Source organism: Hydractinia symbiolongicarpus, chromosome 1 (genome assembly GCF_029227915.1).
Source record: "Hydractinia symbiolongicarpus strain clone_291-10 chromosome 1, HSymV2.1, whole genome shotgun sequence".
Classification (NCBI taxonomy): domain Eukaryota; kingdom Metazoa; phylum Cnidaria; class Hydrozoa; order Anthoathecata; family Hydractiniidae; genus Hydractinia; species Hydractinia symbiolongicarpus.
This window is the reverse complement of record NC_079875.1, coordinates 8,694,166-8,709,983: the sequence shown is the minus strand read 5'-3', so window position 1 is coordinate 8,709,983 and position 15,818 is coordinate 8,694,166. Positions and strand designations below refer to the sequence as shown.

Below are 15,818 nucleotides of genomic sequence, written 5' to 3'. Positions count from 1 at the left end.
GATGTTTTTATTCAACCATTTGGGTATTTCAGAGACGTGTCTGTCAGTAATAATTATTTGTCAAAAAATGACGGGAAAGGATCGTTTAGCAGATGAATTTTTTTTTAGTTGCAAAGTTGACGGAAAAAGTTGTAGAGCTAAAGTGTAGTCGTAAGCTTTTTTCCGAGTTGGTGTCACGAATTCTAACTTTTTATGTGAAAGGATACCAAATGAGTGTGTCAAATATTAGTTGTGAATTTTACCTTCTTATTTTTCAAAATTTATTTTCACGGCATTCTTTTTAAACTCAAAGTATGAAATGTCTCTGCACAAGGGCACATGAAGAAGGCCAATCAAGTTAATAAAATGCAGTGATTGTCAAATTCAAAAATTTCAAGAGTAAAGACAAGTTAAAAATCATTCTTCAATCGCTTTTATTTTCCTTTTTGTTTAGCGGAGCAAAATTCTCTTAAAATTTATACGAACGTCATTAGGTCGAATTTCTTTGAAAACCTTCCACTCATTAAAACCTACCTAGCCTACCTATACCTTCCACACTACCGCTGTATATCCCAAGAAATATTTTGTCCTAATCGCCCAAACTATAGCACAAAACACAGCCACCGACACCGCCGCCCAAACCATCTAACTCAAAAAATACCCCAAAGCATGATCAAAAGTGACGCTACCTGACGCGCACGCAAACCTATGCATTCCACAAGTACTCATAACCACATACCTTTACCAGAAAGTTCTCGAGTTGCATTTAGATAAAACTAAATCTTTGCAACAATGTAACTATGGTGGATGAGATAGATAATCAACAAAGAGCATAGCTTAATCGAAAGGAAGCTACTCGAGAACATTCTGCTTCCATAATATGCACATATAACTCTATGATATATAATATCGCATAACCAGTGTTCCAAAGACGTGTTATTTCGCTTGATCGACATCTAAAAGAAAATTGGAAATGAATAATATATATAAAAGTGCTTAAAAAGATAAGAAAAGATTAACCGATGAAAAATTAATCAATAATGTTTGATACGACGAGGATAAAAAAGTGCGGAACGAACTTAAATTACACGCCTTTTTATAAGAACATACAAGATAAAATTAGCCAAAAAAAATTGAATATAAGAATATGCTATCTTAAATTTGTGTGTGTATCCTGAGTCCAACATTGTGAACGTTTATTTTTCTATTCTTTATTAGCTGATATAAACTTGTATCTTAATGTAAAAATTCTTGTTCTCAAGTTTCATTTAAATAATTTTTTTCTTAACAAAATCTAGTTGTCTTTTTGCCAGTTTAATAAGGTTTCTTAAACAAGCATACAATCGGTCATCAAGTAGGATATGTGGCAACATCATGTGTATACAACCATGTGAAACAATTTCAGTACCCCTTCCTCCAGACTTAATAACTATTCTCAATTTTTAATCCAGTTTATAATTCAATGTGCCCATACCCTTTTCCCATGAACAATTTAAATCCTGCAAATCCTTCTGCAATTGGTGCACAAAATGTATTCACAGCTACAGGTTGATTCTGATCCTGTGTTTCATATTTTATGTTTAGTATTTTCACATTGAAAAGCACATTTTGATCATTGTCTAATCGTCTCATTTTTATTTAACTTCATCAAGCAATCTTATAATGAATTATACTAATCTTTCTCGATAGAGAGTAAAGCGATTTTTGCATTTCGTTGAATTTCCGCGCCCGAAGGCGTAGGAGATTCCTTAAAACCGTTCTTTAAAATTCTTTCGGAGCATTTTTTGAGAAAAAATCGACCCTGGGATTTCACGTTCAGGATAGTATTGGTATAACTGACAACTAACTAACCCTGTCCCAAATGGTCAATTGTTCACAGTTTTAAACTTCGTAACCAAGCTCCCTAAGTGCCGGGAAGTCATCTAAATGTCATTTTAGGCCAAAATTGGTCCAAAAATTCAAACTACTTTATTTTCAACAAAATTTGGCAGAATTAACAAATAAAGTTTGCTGAACATGGTGGTGACATCAAAATTTTGATTTCTGTTACCAAATGTCATTTTAGGCCAAAATTGGTCCAAAAATTAAAACTAGTTCATTTTCAACAAAAATTTGCAAAGCTAACAAAAAAGTATACTGAATATGATGGTGACATCAAAATTTTAATTCTTTGTGACCTAAATGTCATTTTAGGCCAAAATTTGTCCAAAAATTAGAACTACTTTATTTTCGACCAAAATTGGCACACTTAATAAAAAGGTATGCTGAACATGATAGTCACATCAAAATTTTGATTTTTTGTCAACTAAATACCGTTTCGCACGACTTTCAACCATGAATGATAGGCTGTACTTTTTGTTAGCAATTTCTTTTAAAATGTGAGTTTATTTTGACAGGTTTCGTTTTGTTTGCGTTTGCGTTTGCTGTCAGACATTATGTCATTTCACTTTATTTTAAGAGCTTCATGGACCAAACATCTTCGAATGTTTGGCACGATATCACAACGAATTAGCAGGTTGTTATGAAATATTTTAGTAGCGAGCGGAAATTCTTAGAGCCCAAGGGCTTTTTGTTTACATTTTAAAAACGTCGAAAATCGAAACAATTTACAAAAAGGAATAATTCCTTGAATGCACAAAATTTCCTTGTCTTTGCCAGCAATGGTAAAGGCCACTAGGAAAACTGTACTTTACAAAATTTTCTTTCATTATTTTTATCTTCATCCCGTAACATTAATAGAAATAATTTCAATATCATTGTCAGAAGTGTCCATTTTTTAAAATATTTTCTTCTTGTCCACACTTGGCACTTTGTAGGTGATTTTTCCACCTGTTTGCATTCTGAAATCTTTCAATCTTAACTGTGTGAAGAAAATGCTAAGAATATTTCAGGATAATTTTTGGTAAAAAGTTAAGAATATTCATGTAAAAACAAAAACAAAAAACATTCTTATATAAAAAAGCGTGTAAACAAGCTGGAAAGTAAGTCATTTTAAGGGCGCTTATTAAATGGAGCGTTTGTCACAGAGGCCGATTATTAGATGGCGCGTTATCACAGAGGGCGAGTATTAGACAGGGCGTTTATCACAGAGGGCGCTTATTAGAAGTTAGGCGATTATTAATGGAAATACTGTGTGTGAAGTGTTTTTAATCTCAGAATAATAACAAGCAAACAATAAAAACCGAAAAAAAAATTGAAACGTGTGCTTTGCGTGATCAAAAAACAACAACAACAAACATAAACAAGTTCACAAACCTTAAAAACATCCCAAAAATACTTCGGATGAAAAAAATATTTTCATGCGTGCGTTCGCATCTCTCATATTTTTTTATCCTGCTTAATTGTTTTAAAACACAATATTTTTACGTTCAAAATTTTCCCATAGGAATTACACTGCTTTTTTATTAACAGTTATTTGTCTATTAAGGTTGGAATTACACTACTTCCGTTAACAGTTAATTGTTTATTAAGGTTGGAATTACACTGCTTTCGTTAACAGCTAATTGTCTATTACGGTTGGAATTACACTGCTTTTATTAACAGTTAAAATGTTTTTTAAGGTTGGAATTACACTGCTTTTATTAACGTTAATTGTCTATTAAGGTTGAATTCCAATATCAACCCGTTGCAACAAAGACGATTTATATATTGCATTCGTTAACGGGTATAAAAAATTTCCTTTGGTAGGGTGGCCACAAATTTCAACCTTTGGTTGAGAAATAACTAGATACCCAAAATTTGAGTTGCAATTGGTTGCTAAATGATGGTCCATGTTTGGTACCGTTAAGCACGCTTTTCTTATATGAAAATATTTTGTAGAACGCATTCTTATAAATTTAGGATTTTTTATTTTCACTAAGCACAATTAGGGGGTTGGGGTCGTGGTTATTCTACGCCCTGAAAATGAACGCCCTTTAAACGCCTTCCAGTAGTTAAGATTGTTTAAAAATTGGCGCATGAACTTGTAAATCCAAGTTGGCAATTTTGTCACTTTTGCCGTAAATCGCGTATTCATTGTAATTTACAGCAAAAACAATAGATAGTTACGCAAGGTACGAAGTCATACTTTAAGACAGCGTTGTCGTCATAACTATCTCTGATCACATTTGTACCGTCGCTTTTGTGATAATTACAGCCATGTAATAACAAAAAGCCTTTATAATATTTTTTATTGGTCAATATCTAGTCGCCAAGAAAATGGCTTGTTTTGTATACAAAATTCGCAAAAATTATACAAATATATCAAATTCTAATTATAACAATCAAATCCTACAAAAGTGATATAAATGAAGTGAAGGAACTAATAAGAAGCACTGCGGCTTGGAGATTTTTGTCATTAGCCTGGAACATTCGAGAAGGGCAAACAAATAATCAAGTATCTCATATTTCAATCAGTATAGTAATATCATGGTATCAAGGGTATTTGGCATTAATAAGCCCGAGTATCATTTGTAATGCTAACAAAACGTAGTGATTTAAAGATGTCTTTATAGGCTTGGTTTGATTAAAATTACAAATTTATGAAATTTTTTATCGTCAAACATAAAATGTTCCAAAGGGCGAAGAAAAAAAGGAAGAAATTACTTATGACGAAACACTCTATTATTAAAGAACTCAACTTCGGATTAATCAAAAAGACAATGTGTGGAAATTCCAGGATACAAATCCATGCATAAGCTTGACATTGGAATATAATAACTTCTGAACAAGTTCAATTTCAATGAGCAAAGTAGTTTAGTAGTTATAAGTAACCCTGTACGATATCTTTCCAAGTGGTGCAAAGATGATGGATCAAATGGCACTTTAACCCACGACCCTCGCTTGACAGGTGATTGCTCTACCGACTGTGCTATCAATCCGTTGCTATCTCTAAGTCGTTCAATTTTGCATTAGTTCATCAAGAAATACATATTTACATTTAAATGTTTCAATTTTTAGGGTTTTACTTTCTTGTTGAAGGTTTTTTGAAAATGCTAATGGTGGATGTTTTTATAACAGCTGATCTAAACACGAAAGAATATGTTTCAAAAATGAGCAACAGGAATACAATTTTATCATTAAACTGAATTAACACCAGGTTGCTTAGTGATCCATTCTGACGAATTCAATTTGTCAATTTCAAAACCTGTGGATGATACCCGAATCATTTTGTCGAAATCGATTTATTCGACAAACTTAATGATTAATGGTTTATTATGCTTTTTGTTTTTGTTTTTGTTTTATTGTCTTATTAGTTGCAATTTTTAAAAACTACAATCAGGGACATGAATATGTGGCCAAACAACAAAAATACAAGCTAATTATGTAGAAACTATCCCCCTTCCCCCCTGTATCAATGTTTTAAACAAATTCAGTGCATGATACAAACAAAACATTGATAGTGGGGGAAGGTGACTACAGCAGTTAATATTTCCACTATTTTTGATGATTTGGCCACATTTTTTGTCCCTGACTGTAGTTGGTCAATGTTTTGTTTCACAAATGCAGACATTGAAACATATCAACTTTTGAAATCTCAAATTTGAGAGATTGAATGCAAAATTTGCAACAAAAAAGGGTAAACACACAATTAATTTTTTTGGATTTGATAAATTGATGGCCCTTTCGCGAGACATTCGAAAGAGGGCAATAACATATTTTTTGAAGGAAATTGTGATTTCCTGTCAAACAGTAACAAATGAGTATGCTATTTTCTTGAAAGTAGTATAAATTTTAAATTGCAAAAATTACAGCACGTTTTGTAGGGAGTTAGAGATTTGTAAATATATATATCAAATAATCTATAATAACAAATCTTAGAATAATATTTTGTGAACACTCTAGGTGAGTTAAGGAATTTTTTTTAAAAAACGTTAGGCACTCAAGGAGAACTGATAAATAGCCTGTAACATGATATTTAGCAAATGCAGAATAATTATACCGGAAGTACAGTTTATAATAAGCCGCTCATATACGACTAATCATACGGTAGAGATATTGTTTAAATTTTTACACTTTTCCTCGTTATTGATCTTCCCATAGTCATCTATATAGTTCCACATAGTGTAGCTACTGCTTCAATGAAAACCAAAACAAGAAACAATTGATCAAAATATATACAGATGACTCTTCCTAATTCGAATTGCCACGGGAAAATTTTTTGTTCGGATTACAGAGAGATTCGAGTTATAGAAAGTCTCTGCAATTCGAACCTTCAGCTTCAGAGAGTGAAAATTCGAATTACAGAGAGAAATTACGTTAATTTTAAAATCAAGAAAACGTAATTTAAGTTTTATTCAATCTTTATTTTCATAGATCACCAAAAAAAAGAAACTTTATTTGAAAAACTGTTGAATATTTGATTGCTCTACATTGGAGAGACGATCTCTTTCGACAATACGAGTTACATCACCAAGTGCTTTTCTTAGGTCGTCTCCAAACGACACTCTAAAATTTGAATTAGGGAGAGAATCATGCTGAAGGGACTTAAAAAACTGTTCGAATTATAGAAAGTTTCGAATTAGAGAAATTCGAATTGTAGAACGTTTTTTAAAAAAGTTTCTTAAGGAGAATTGACAGTGTACTGAGAATTGACTAAGTACTTGTTCGAATTATAGAAATATTCGAAATAGAGAGATTCGAATTAGAGGGAGTCAACTGTATTATTTTTACCCTATAATTAGCCGTATAAACAGCTGATTAGCTTCATGTGGTATTATTAAACAACGCACTATTCCAAGTTCAAGAAAGAAACATGGAAAAGACGTAGTCTGTCTTGAGGAAAATGAAAAAGTCTTTAACGGCTAATTACACTATACATACAGTATAATTATCCTGCAACGGCTAACTATTCTCTTAAAGGCTAATTATCAGTTACAAATTATCAGCAACAATATATATAGCTAGTTATATAGACTTTTGTCAAGCTTTGACAACATTTCTGTAAAGAAAATAAAAAAATACTCTGACGAATATGTTTTTATCTGATAGAAGTAGCCACACAAAGTGTTGTTTGAAAATTAATTTTAGCCCCTTTTTTTGTCATTAGTTAGTACCAAAAATTAAGGTTATTGTGCTTTGACCATCAGAAGTTATGTTACGCACAATCACAAAATTGACAGGAGAATACTTCCCTGTTTTTATTAAAAGTCAATTTATAAACCCTTTTTACTTTTCTTTTGTTTTGCATCCAAATGCCTACCAAGGTTTCGTCTAAAGCGCCTTCGTAACAAGAATGATAAACTAGACCTTATTTCGTGGAAAACAATGGAATTCGCCAATCTTAGATTTTTCCCTTATCTATGTTTTGTGCATATGCATGGGTAAGTACCACTTTCACGCTCGAACAGACAACTGCAGTGATTATTACAAAAGCACCGCGCGAATGATTCGCTCAGTCGCGCGACCAAACCATTAAGTTGAAACACGCTTTAAAGTATGTCTATTATTTTGTTTACTTATTTTTGTTTATTTTACAACAATCAAAACAAACAACAAGTACGTGGGTATGGAAACTTTGTACATAAAAAATAAATAGCTAAAGTCGCGTCTATACTACCAAATTTAATTAAAAAAAGCACTGGGTATTAACACAGGTATTTACTTGGGGGTAGTGCATGGTGGGCGACAATCATTCAGGCAGAACTCCCATGGATGAATGAACTCAGTAAAATGTTTTTGTTTAAATAAACTTTTAACCATGAATGCAGTCGTACATTCTTAAAAAATGTAAACATAGCCTTAGATTAACATAACATCAGAATCCTATTGGGCAACACATGTAAACTAAGCTAAATAAAAAGACTGCTCAAATAAACCTTTCAATTTTTATATTTTCTTACATAAAGAGTCTATTCAGAACGACTGAGTGAAAATATTGAAATTATATTTTTATGAAACGTAATCTTGAAAACTCATAAAAGACATACTTTAAAAGTATTAGAAAGTATAGAATTTATTTTCTATAGAAGTAATCTTATAATGGACTATCATGTTAAATAAATTATAAAAAATGTCTTGAATTCTGTAAAATTGTAAAATTTCGTATGGCTAGCTGTTTTTTTTAGGGTAATTTTCTTATTAGGTATAAACCTACGTTTAGTAGGTAAGGAATCGCCTAATCGCAATTAAATTAGACGATTACAAATGATTACAAACTTTAAACCATGTACCTTTATGTTTTGGGTAAGAAAATATAATGCATGTATCAGGTACAAGTTAAGTATATGTATATATTATAAACATTGAACCGTTTGGAAAAGTCAGAAAAAGTACTACAGATTGTGTTAAGCGCAAGCTTTTCTCACGTTGTTTAAAATTTTTAAGTACTACAATGATAATTGAACGAACAACGTGAAACTAGTTGTTTTTAAAACCACTTGTAGTACTCTTTTTAACTTTCCCAATCCATTTACTGTTTCTGTTATCTATATTTAAATTATTATATCCCAAACCCATTAATGTTTCCCCTATTTATTTTATATAGTATATATATTAAGACTGTTTTTAAGATGAGTATGTTAGTTCGCAAAAATCCGGAGTGGCTTTCAGGTTTATTAAAGCAAAACAGTTTCACTCATGAGTCATATTACAAGGTTGGTTTTTCTTTATTTCGTTGTTATCTTGTTAAAGGAGTAACCACAAGAAGCTATTAATATGTTGAATATTAATATAGCCTAGTTAACTAAGCTTTCTTCGAGAAAATCAAATTCAGTTTCTCTTAAACGAAAGCTTAAACGCAAAGAAATGTCATAGCAAATCCGGAAAATTTAACTCCATCTCATAGCGAACTACAAATTATAATCAGTAATTTGACCGCAGAAAAATCGTTTGAGACCCAGCGTAATTTTTTCAACCTTAACTATTTCGATTTCCGAGTGGAAAAATTAAGATGGGCCTCCTGGTCTATATAAATACGAATTTTTCATAAAAATTGCGCGTAAATAACAAATGTGCTGGTCTGTATAATGTAATAACCAGTTTGTAAAATATACAACTGGTAAGTCAGCATTTTTTTAAAATTCAATTTAAACTTCATATTAATCCATCAAATTTTTAGGTCCCATATTTTACAGAGCCTGTGTGAAAAGTTTCTTTTTGAGAAACCATTTTATTTTCAAGTTTTAAAAGCTGTTGTTTTTTACTTAGGAGATTAGACATAACCACAAGCCGCATGGTATATGCGCATTGGCATATCTTGGCTTTTCTGAAGAACGGACACGCAGCTACATTAATGAGCTCAACAAACACATACCAGAATTGAAGGCGGATAAACCACTTACTGAACGAGCGTTAATAGATTATGTGAAGGTACATACGCCTTGTTCATTATGCATTCCCTTTTTATTTTGAAATACTAAATTTTTGATAGGAAAGTTAATGTTCAATATGCAAGTACACATAGTACACCGCGAATCCTCTGAAAATACATCCACTTTGGGTTGAGGTTGATAAACGCCTCTTCTCGTAATAGCCCAATAATTAACTCCCATAGAAAAACGATGAGCATGAGGAGATCTTTTACAAGAACAGATAACCTTGGTCACAAATCTAAAAAAAATAGATGTTGGCGAGCAAACATTCCGTTTAACCTTTTGGATTCAGATGAGAATTTTTGTACACTACCTTGGATCGATATTGACCACCATGGCATGTTAACAAAAAGTTTTTTTGTTAAAACATGACATAGCAAAAATTTTAACGGGTGTATATTATCGAGGAAAAAAACGAATTATCAAGGCTGTTTTTGTATTTAGTCTGTCAAACTAATCGATTATCGAGGCAAGAACAATGGATTTTACGCCATGAAAGAAAAATATGAAGATTTGTTAAAAAACAAATACAACGGCGATGTTATCAAAATGATTAAGGGTAGGTAGTACTTTGGAAAAAATTGAAAATGTTAAAAAATAATATTCTACGAAAAAGGGGCTTATTCTGGGCGTAAATTGAATTGACAGGAGGGCGTCGGGGCGCAGGAATAGCTGCTGATTTTAGGGTAACGTAAGTATAAGTACAATTTATGTTGTAAGATAAAGGCGGTTTAGAATTCTCTTGTCAGGTAAATAGAAATAGAAAATACTGGTAGCGACTGGTAGCGACTGGTAGCGACTGGTAGCGACTGGTAGCGACTGGTAGCGACTGGTAGCGACTGGTAGCGACTGGTAGCGACTGGTAGCGACTGGTAGCGACTGGTAGTGACTAGTGGTAGAGCGTTCGCTTCCATTGAGAAAATATATGAAAGTGTGGATATATCCTTTTTGCCTAACATTCAGCATGAGAATTCCTATTTTAGGCTGTTTTTTAGTGAGGCGATCCCTGTGACCGCACGACTTTCGTAGCTTAAATGGGAGCTTTAAATACACTAGGACCCTCTTCGCAGGACTCTCGTTGATAACCACCCTTCAGGCTCATCTCAAAAGAAAAAGAAAACTATTGTTTTCGACATGTGATTGGCTGGTTCCATTTCTAACGTTCAAAGAAGTCCAACTTTCTCTTGCTGTCAGAAAAAGGAGTCTAGGCTCATAAAAACCGGGGCGAGGGTGAAGGCAATTGTCTATACACATACTCAATGATTTCAGCAATGACAACCAACAATGAGATATTGATTTCATAGTTTTTACATGTTTTTAAAAATGCTCACTGAATATGTATTTCAGTTAAAAGTTTAAGTTGAAAGGCTAGGCTAATAAGAAAAATTGATATTGTGAAAAATGTACTATAAATTATTTTGTAGACGTCGTACCAGCTATCATTGATGGACCGCTGTACAGCGCATTTCATGGTAGTATTTCAATTGCGTACGGTTACCTTGGAAACAGCCCTGAAACAATGCTGGAAGGATTGATATTCATGGACCAACAGTATTCTCCCATGTTGTCCGATGAACCGGACCACCACAAAGTAAGTCTTTGCAATAACTACGTGTTTTTTTTATAAATTTGTTTAATCTTTTTGCTAATCTAGTAATTATTGCGCCCTGGGTGGACATTAGTGCAAATATTTTTGGGTACACATTTTGATATAAAATATATATATCATTACCAACTGATATAAAATGCAATCTCGTTTCCACCAAATCAGCAAAAATTGAAAAGAGACTACTGGCATTGGGAACTAAGTTGATAAAAACTGTTTATAAGGAGAACAATCAAAATTTCCATAGCATCTTTATGCAAAATGTCATGTAACATTTGTGGTAAGTGCACATGCTCTGGAAACAAATTTTTATTCTATTTAAAACATTCACTTTGTAGAGAAAAGATTTGAGTAACTTTGGCCGTGGAAAGACGAATATTTTAGACATTTTTCAAAAACTTCATGACAACAAGGAGCTGGTGAAGGAGCTGAAAGAAGAAGAAGAGAAAGATAAAAAGTTCCGGTAAGATAACTATTTATCAAGGTTTTACCTGTAGGCATCGATTTTCCGGCACAAACACACACCCTGTATGTGCTTGTGTGGAAACAGTCATGTTTTGTTAGGCTGAGGGTTGAACTATGCAAGAAGAATAAACTAGTTATATGAAGTCAAAGTCTATGCTCAGTCATTGCAAAAATTGTAATAAATAGTAGTTTTTCTATTGGTGTTGCTGTTTTTGTTGATCGTTGTTTTTGGTATTCTTTAAAAATCAGCAATCGACTTTATTTTTTATAGAGTTGACACCCATATGGCTGGTGTTTATGGGTGGCCTGCACCCAAGTACCATGGAGAGTACTTCCTTGACATGGCAGATGATATTCAATTTCCAGAATGGTTTGACCCGGAAAAAGAAGACATGGATCAGGTAAGAAAAGAGATACATACCAAGCACCATTGTCAGCAAGATAAATTTGAATAAGCCTCCCAACATCTTTTTTTCGTACTCCTGATTTTTACTTGAATAAAAACTTTCTTAAATTGGTTGTCTCTCCCTATAAAAAAGAGCACTTCCCGTCTCGCTCAGCTTAAAGCCTTAAAAAATTAATACGCGGCCCGGGCTCTAACTTCATGTATTGCATTAGCTTATCTTGGACAGAATTTTAAAAGTAAGGAAAATGACATCAAGATGAAACAAATGTTTCTGAAATATCTGTCTGCGTGCACAATGCTTTTTATCTGTTATCCAACCTCGTTACCAGGATAAATTTTCGCTTTTAAAATGCAAAAAAATTATGGAAGAAAAGTTCGTTGTTATTCAACTTCGTACAAATTACTAAAGTTAAAAACTATCGCCCAAAAAGCGGCCACCAGTTGTCAGTTACGGACGTTAGGGCTATGGTAGCGCTAGGCTATTGCTCACAGTTAACCTGTCATGTTTCTTATTGTTTTCAGAGACACATTCTACGCGTAGGGAAATTGCCTAACGAAATTACATTATACGAAAACATTATACGGAGTTCTAATCGTACGCATATTCCGAGTCCCCTGTGGAGCAAGTTAGTTTACGGCAGTTACATTAATTTGTCTACACTAAATTTGAACTTGTGCGCTGTATATTATTATTTTCATGATAAAAATGAAACAATTTTCCCAAAAAGTTCAACCACGTATTTCACTTATCTTTTATAAAACATGTATGTTTGCAAAGAAATCTCTCAATCTGTATTTACGACATACTGCAGGTAGAATAGGCACTACTAGTCAGTGGTCCGTGGAAAAATCCACGTGTTCGCCTGCTCTTTTGTAACTTATGTAACTCGCTCATGAGATTTCCATAAAAATGCTTTTGTGATTTTGCGAAAAATGTGAACGAGTACTGGGTGCTTTTTCTGCGAAAAGAATTTTATAGACAGTGGGAACTATGATTAATAGGTTTACAAAAACGAATAAACAGTTTGTTATTGAAATAAAAATCTCACGAGAAATAATCGTGGTCTGTATTACTATTTTGGAGGCATAAAAATGCACGTTCTGTTCGATTTCTGGGCGGTGATTTCATGGGTGTACACTGACCTAATACATTGTCTTCCGTGCGCGATTTTAAAGCTGTGCTACGGACACACGAAATGGAATATACAAAGTACGGGCAAACCCGTGAATTTACCCACAAGCTACTTACTAATATAAGATTAATTACTTCTATTTTTACGCATTGTACGAAGTGGGATTTTTACGAGGAGTTAAGGCGGGCAAATTTTGTTTTTCAGGAATGAATAAACTCTTTATCGTTCGAATGTTTTTAAAATCAGTCCCAGAAACCTAACATTTTGCTTCATGCAACGTGCATTTTTTTATCCAACATTTCATCCAACATGGGAAAAAATGTTGGATGAAATGTTGGACTGGTTTTCCCCCGCCTTTACTTTTGCCATGGTGTCTATTGATAAAATACAAGATGCCCTAGGGACTAGATTGTCAAGTATATAATTACTTATATTTAGTTGTTCCGTGTTGTTGATTGGCTCGGTGACAACGCTGTTGTTGTGTATGTCAAAGCTGAGACAAAAAATGATTTCTTTCTGCTTCATGGAATAACAGGTATGTTTAGTTCTGGGTGAGGGTTTGATATGCTCGCTGTAATGACGTCATCTGATACATTATTTAATATCTACCGTGATATCATGTCATCTTTCAGAAAAAGAAACTTTACGAACTTGAAAATTGAAATGACATAACATATAATATGGAAAAAATACTTTTGCTTGATGCGATATAAAAAGTCAAATGTTAATGAAAAGCAGATATAATAATTCGACCATACCGTCTATTTGACCCTGAGCCGATACTACGGTATAGCTTATAATCTTTCCACCGCTATCAAATTAATCGAAGAGGCAAAGCATCCTGTGAACGAGGTTTTTTGTACTCGATTTACTTGTGTTTATACAGGTTCTTGGTCATACAGACAGATCTGTCATCTTTTTGATTACAAGACTGCTTTGCGTGGCCTCCGTGCATTGGTTGCAGGTCTTCTCGCAGTCTATATGACCCAACAAGCTCCAGCATTGTCTCGCTCACCAGAAGAATTTTTTGAAGGTGAAGTTAATCAAGCAAAATGGGACGCGTTCATGAAGGAGTTACTGGAAGATGAAACAAATTATGAAATGCACGCGTTGAAGGTAAGTTTTTGTCTGCCGTGAGAATAACCAACGTTTCCGCAAAAAAATTGTTAACAGTAGATATTACCAAGGTTTAATTTAATATACGTCATAATTTATTCTTTTTTCCTCCATTTTTTCACAACTTTGACAAAAACATCTATAAATACCATATTTCCACAGTTTACATAAAAAACGCATCTAATTTTATCAAAAAACATGAACTTTACTATTTTCTCCTATTTTTTTTGTAGAAAATTTTGCGCATAAAACAATAATCAAAATTAGTACGGATAAGGCCACCTCGTCCGCAGGGATTTTGCCTTTTCATAATGACAGATGAAGACGGTAAATCTAGATATGGTACATCGTCCATTTTTCGAACATGAGTAGGGAGAGTTTTTAAATGAACGAATGTTTGAATTTCGCCACGAAAGTATGAGGATAAGATCTTTAAGATGTTAAATAATTTTCGCGAAGATGAATTTTAAAATCTCGACCTTGTAGGCCAAGAATATTTTATCTCAATGATTTATTTTTGAGAAGAAAAGAAATCCGAAACTTTTTCTGCTTTACGTTTTGTCCCAGCAGCCTCACACATATATATAAATATATATAAAATATTCAAATCAGTTAGGACTCCATTTACGTTTATAGAGGCAAACCAATGCACATAAGCTGCTTGTGTCATATAAAGTTCTAGATACAAAAAGCATTCTAGTTCTAGATAAAAAAAAACATTTGAGTTAAGGAGAGTTTCGAGTTATAAGGGTTCGAGTTATAGAGAGTCTACTGCATTTGTTTTTCAAAAGTCCGCACATAATAATTTCGGAAATTAAGCCATTTCTTGTAATTTCGTGAGGACAAAGTGTCACGAATATGGATAAAATTCGCTAAATTCACGAAAATTAGGATTGCTACTGAAATGAAACTATACTGGAGGATTAAATTATTAGATTATTGTTTACACGTTGATAAGTTTTACGAGTTTTCATGACTTTTAGTTGCGCAAACATAACCTTTCGAAAAAATTTGTAATATTCGCGTATATTTTGACTTTATCACGACTTTTAGTTGCGCAAACATTACCTTTTGTTTTTATTTTTGCGATATTCACGTATATTTAGATGTTTTCATGACTTTTAGTTGCGCGAACATTAACGTTTGACTAAAAATTGCGATATTTTCGTATATTTAGACGTTATCACTCACTTGTTACAGTTATTGCGACTTTTCTCTCTTAGGTGATACAATGTTGTTACGAATTTTGGTTGAAGCGTCCAGAAATGGGGAATTATTACTACGCAGCAGCTGTTATTGCGAAACGTTATTTTTTCTCCTTTGGGGACGAGGTGACATTTCCGAATAATGATTTATCAGCCTAATGTTTCCACCATCACTTTCTGCACCTGCGTAGGAGAGTAAAATGGTTATTGCTCTTTATCATGGTGATTTGGCTACTGGTTATTCTATATGCAGTACATCATCGATGATCGCTCCAACATCTTCGTCTCCGTTTACGGTTTTTCTTTGCGACTTGTAACTCCTTCCTGTTCATGTTTTATACATTTACGTTTTTTGTTATGACTTTTCTATTTTTTGTTAGGTTTTTTACGTTTCCTAATTAGTGGAAATTATCTACATATCTACTTCGACAACTTTTTTGTCTGGAAGATGTAAAAAGTTTTACTTCTGCTACTAAATATATTTTATTTGCCCCTCTAACACGAATTTTTATAAATAAAGTTTTATTTTTTCTGACCTAATTATACTTGCTCTTAAAATTGTGAAAGCGCTGTTGTGTTTTCATGTCAAATCACTTCTATCATTTTAGTTATTATGTC

The 15,818-nt window shown here is 33.2% G+C and overlaps 1 protein-coding gene across 1 annotated transcript; it reads left to right on the top strand.

Annotated features, from left to right (window-relative positions):
• The first annotated feature begins 8,422 nt into the window (after nucleotides 1-8,422).
• Nucleotides 8,423-15,735, top strand: LOC130636435 (uncharacterized). The gene is made up of 9 exons (XM_057446164.1): nucleotides 8,423-8,552; nucleotides 9,106-9,267; nucleotides 9,714-9,828; nucleotides 10,694-10,860; nucleotides 11,214-11,338; nucleotides 11,612-11,741; nucleotides 13,318-13,414; nucleotides 13,766-13,995; nucleotides 15,219-15,735. Exons 1-9 carry the CDS (start codon nucleotides 8,469-8,471, stop codon nucleotides 15,357-15,359), a joined length of 1,251 nt encoding a protein of 416 aa, XP_057302147.1. The 5' UTR covers nucleotides 8,423-8,468; the 3' UTR covers nucleotides 15,360-15,735.
• The last annotated feature ends 83 nt before the right edge of the window (nucleotides 15,736-15,818 follow it).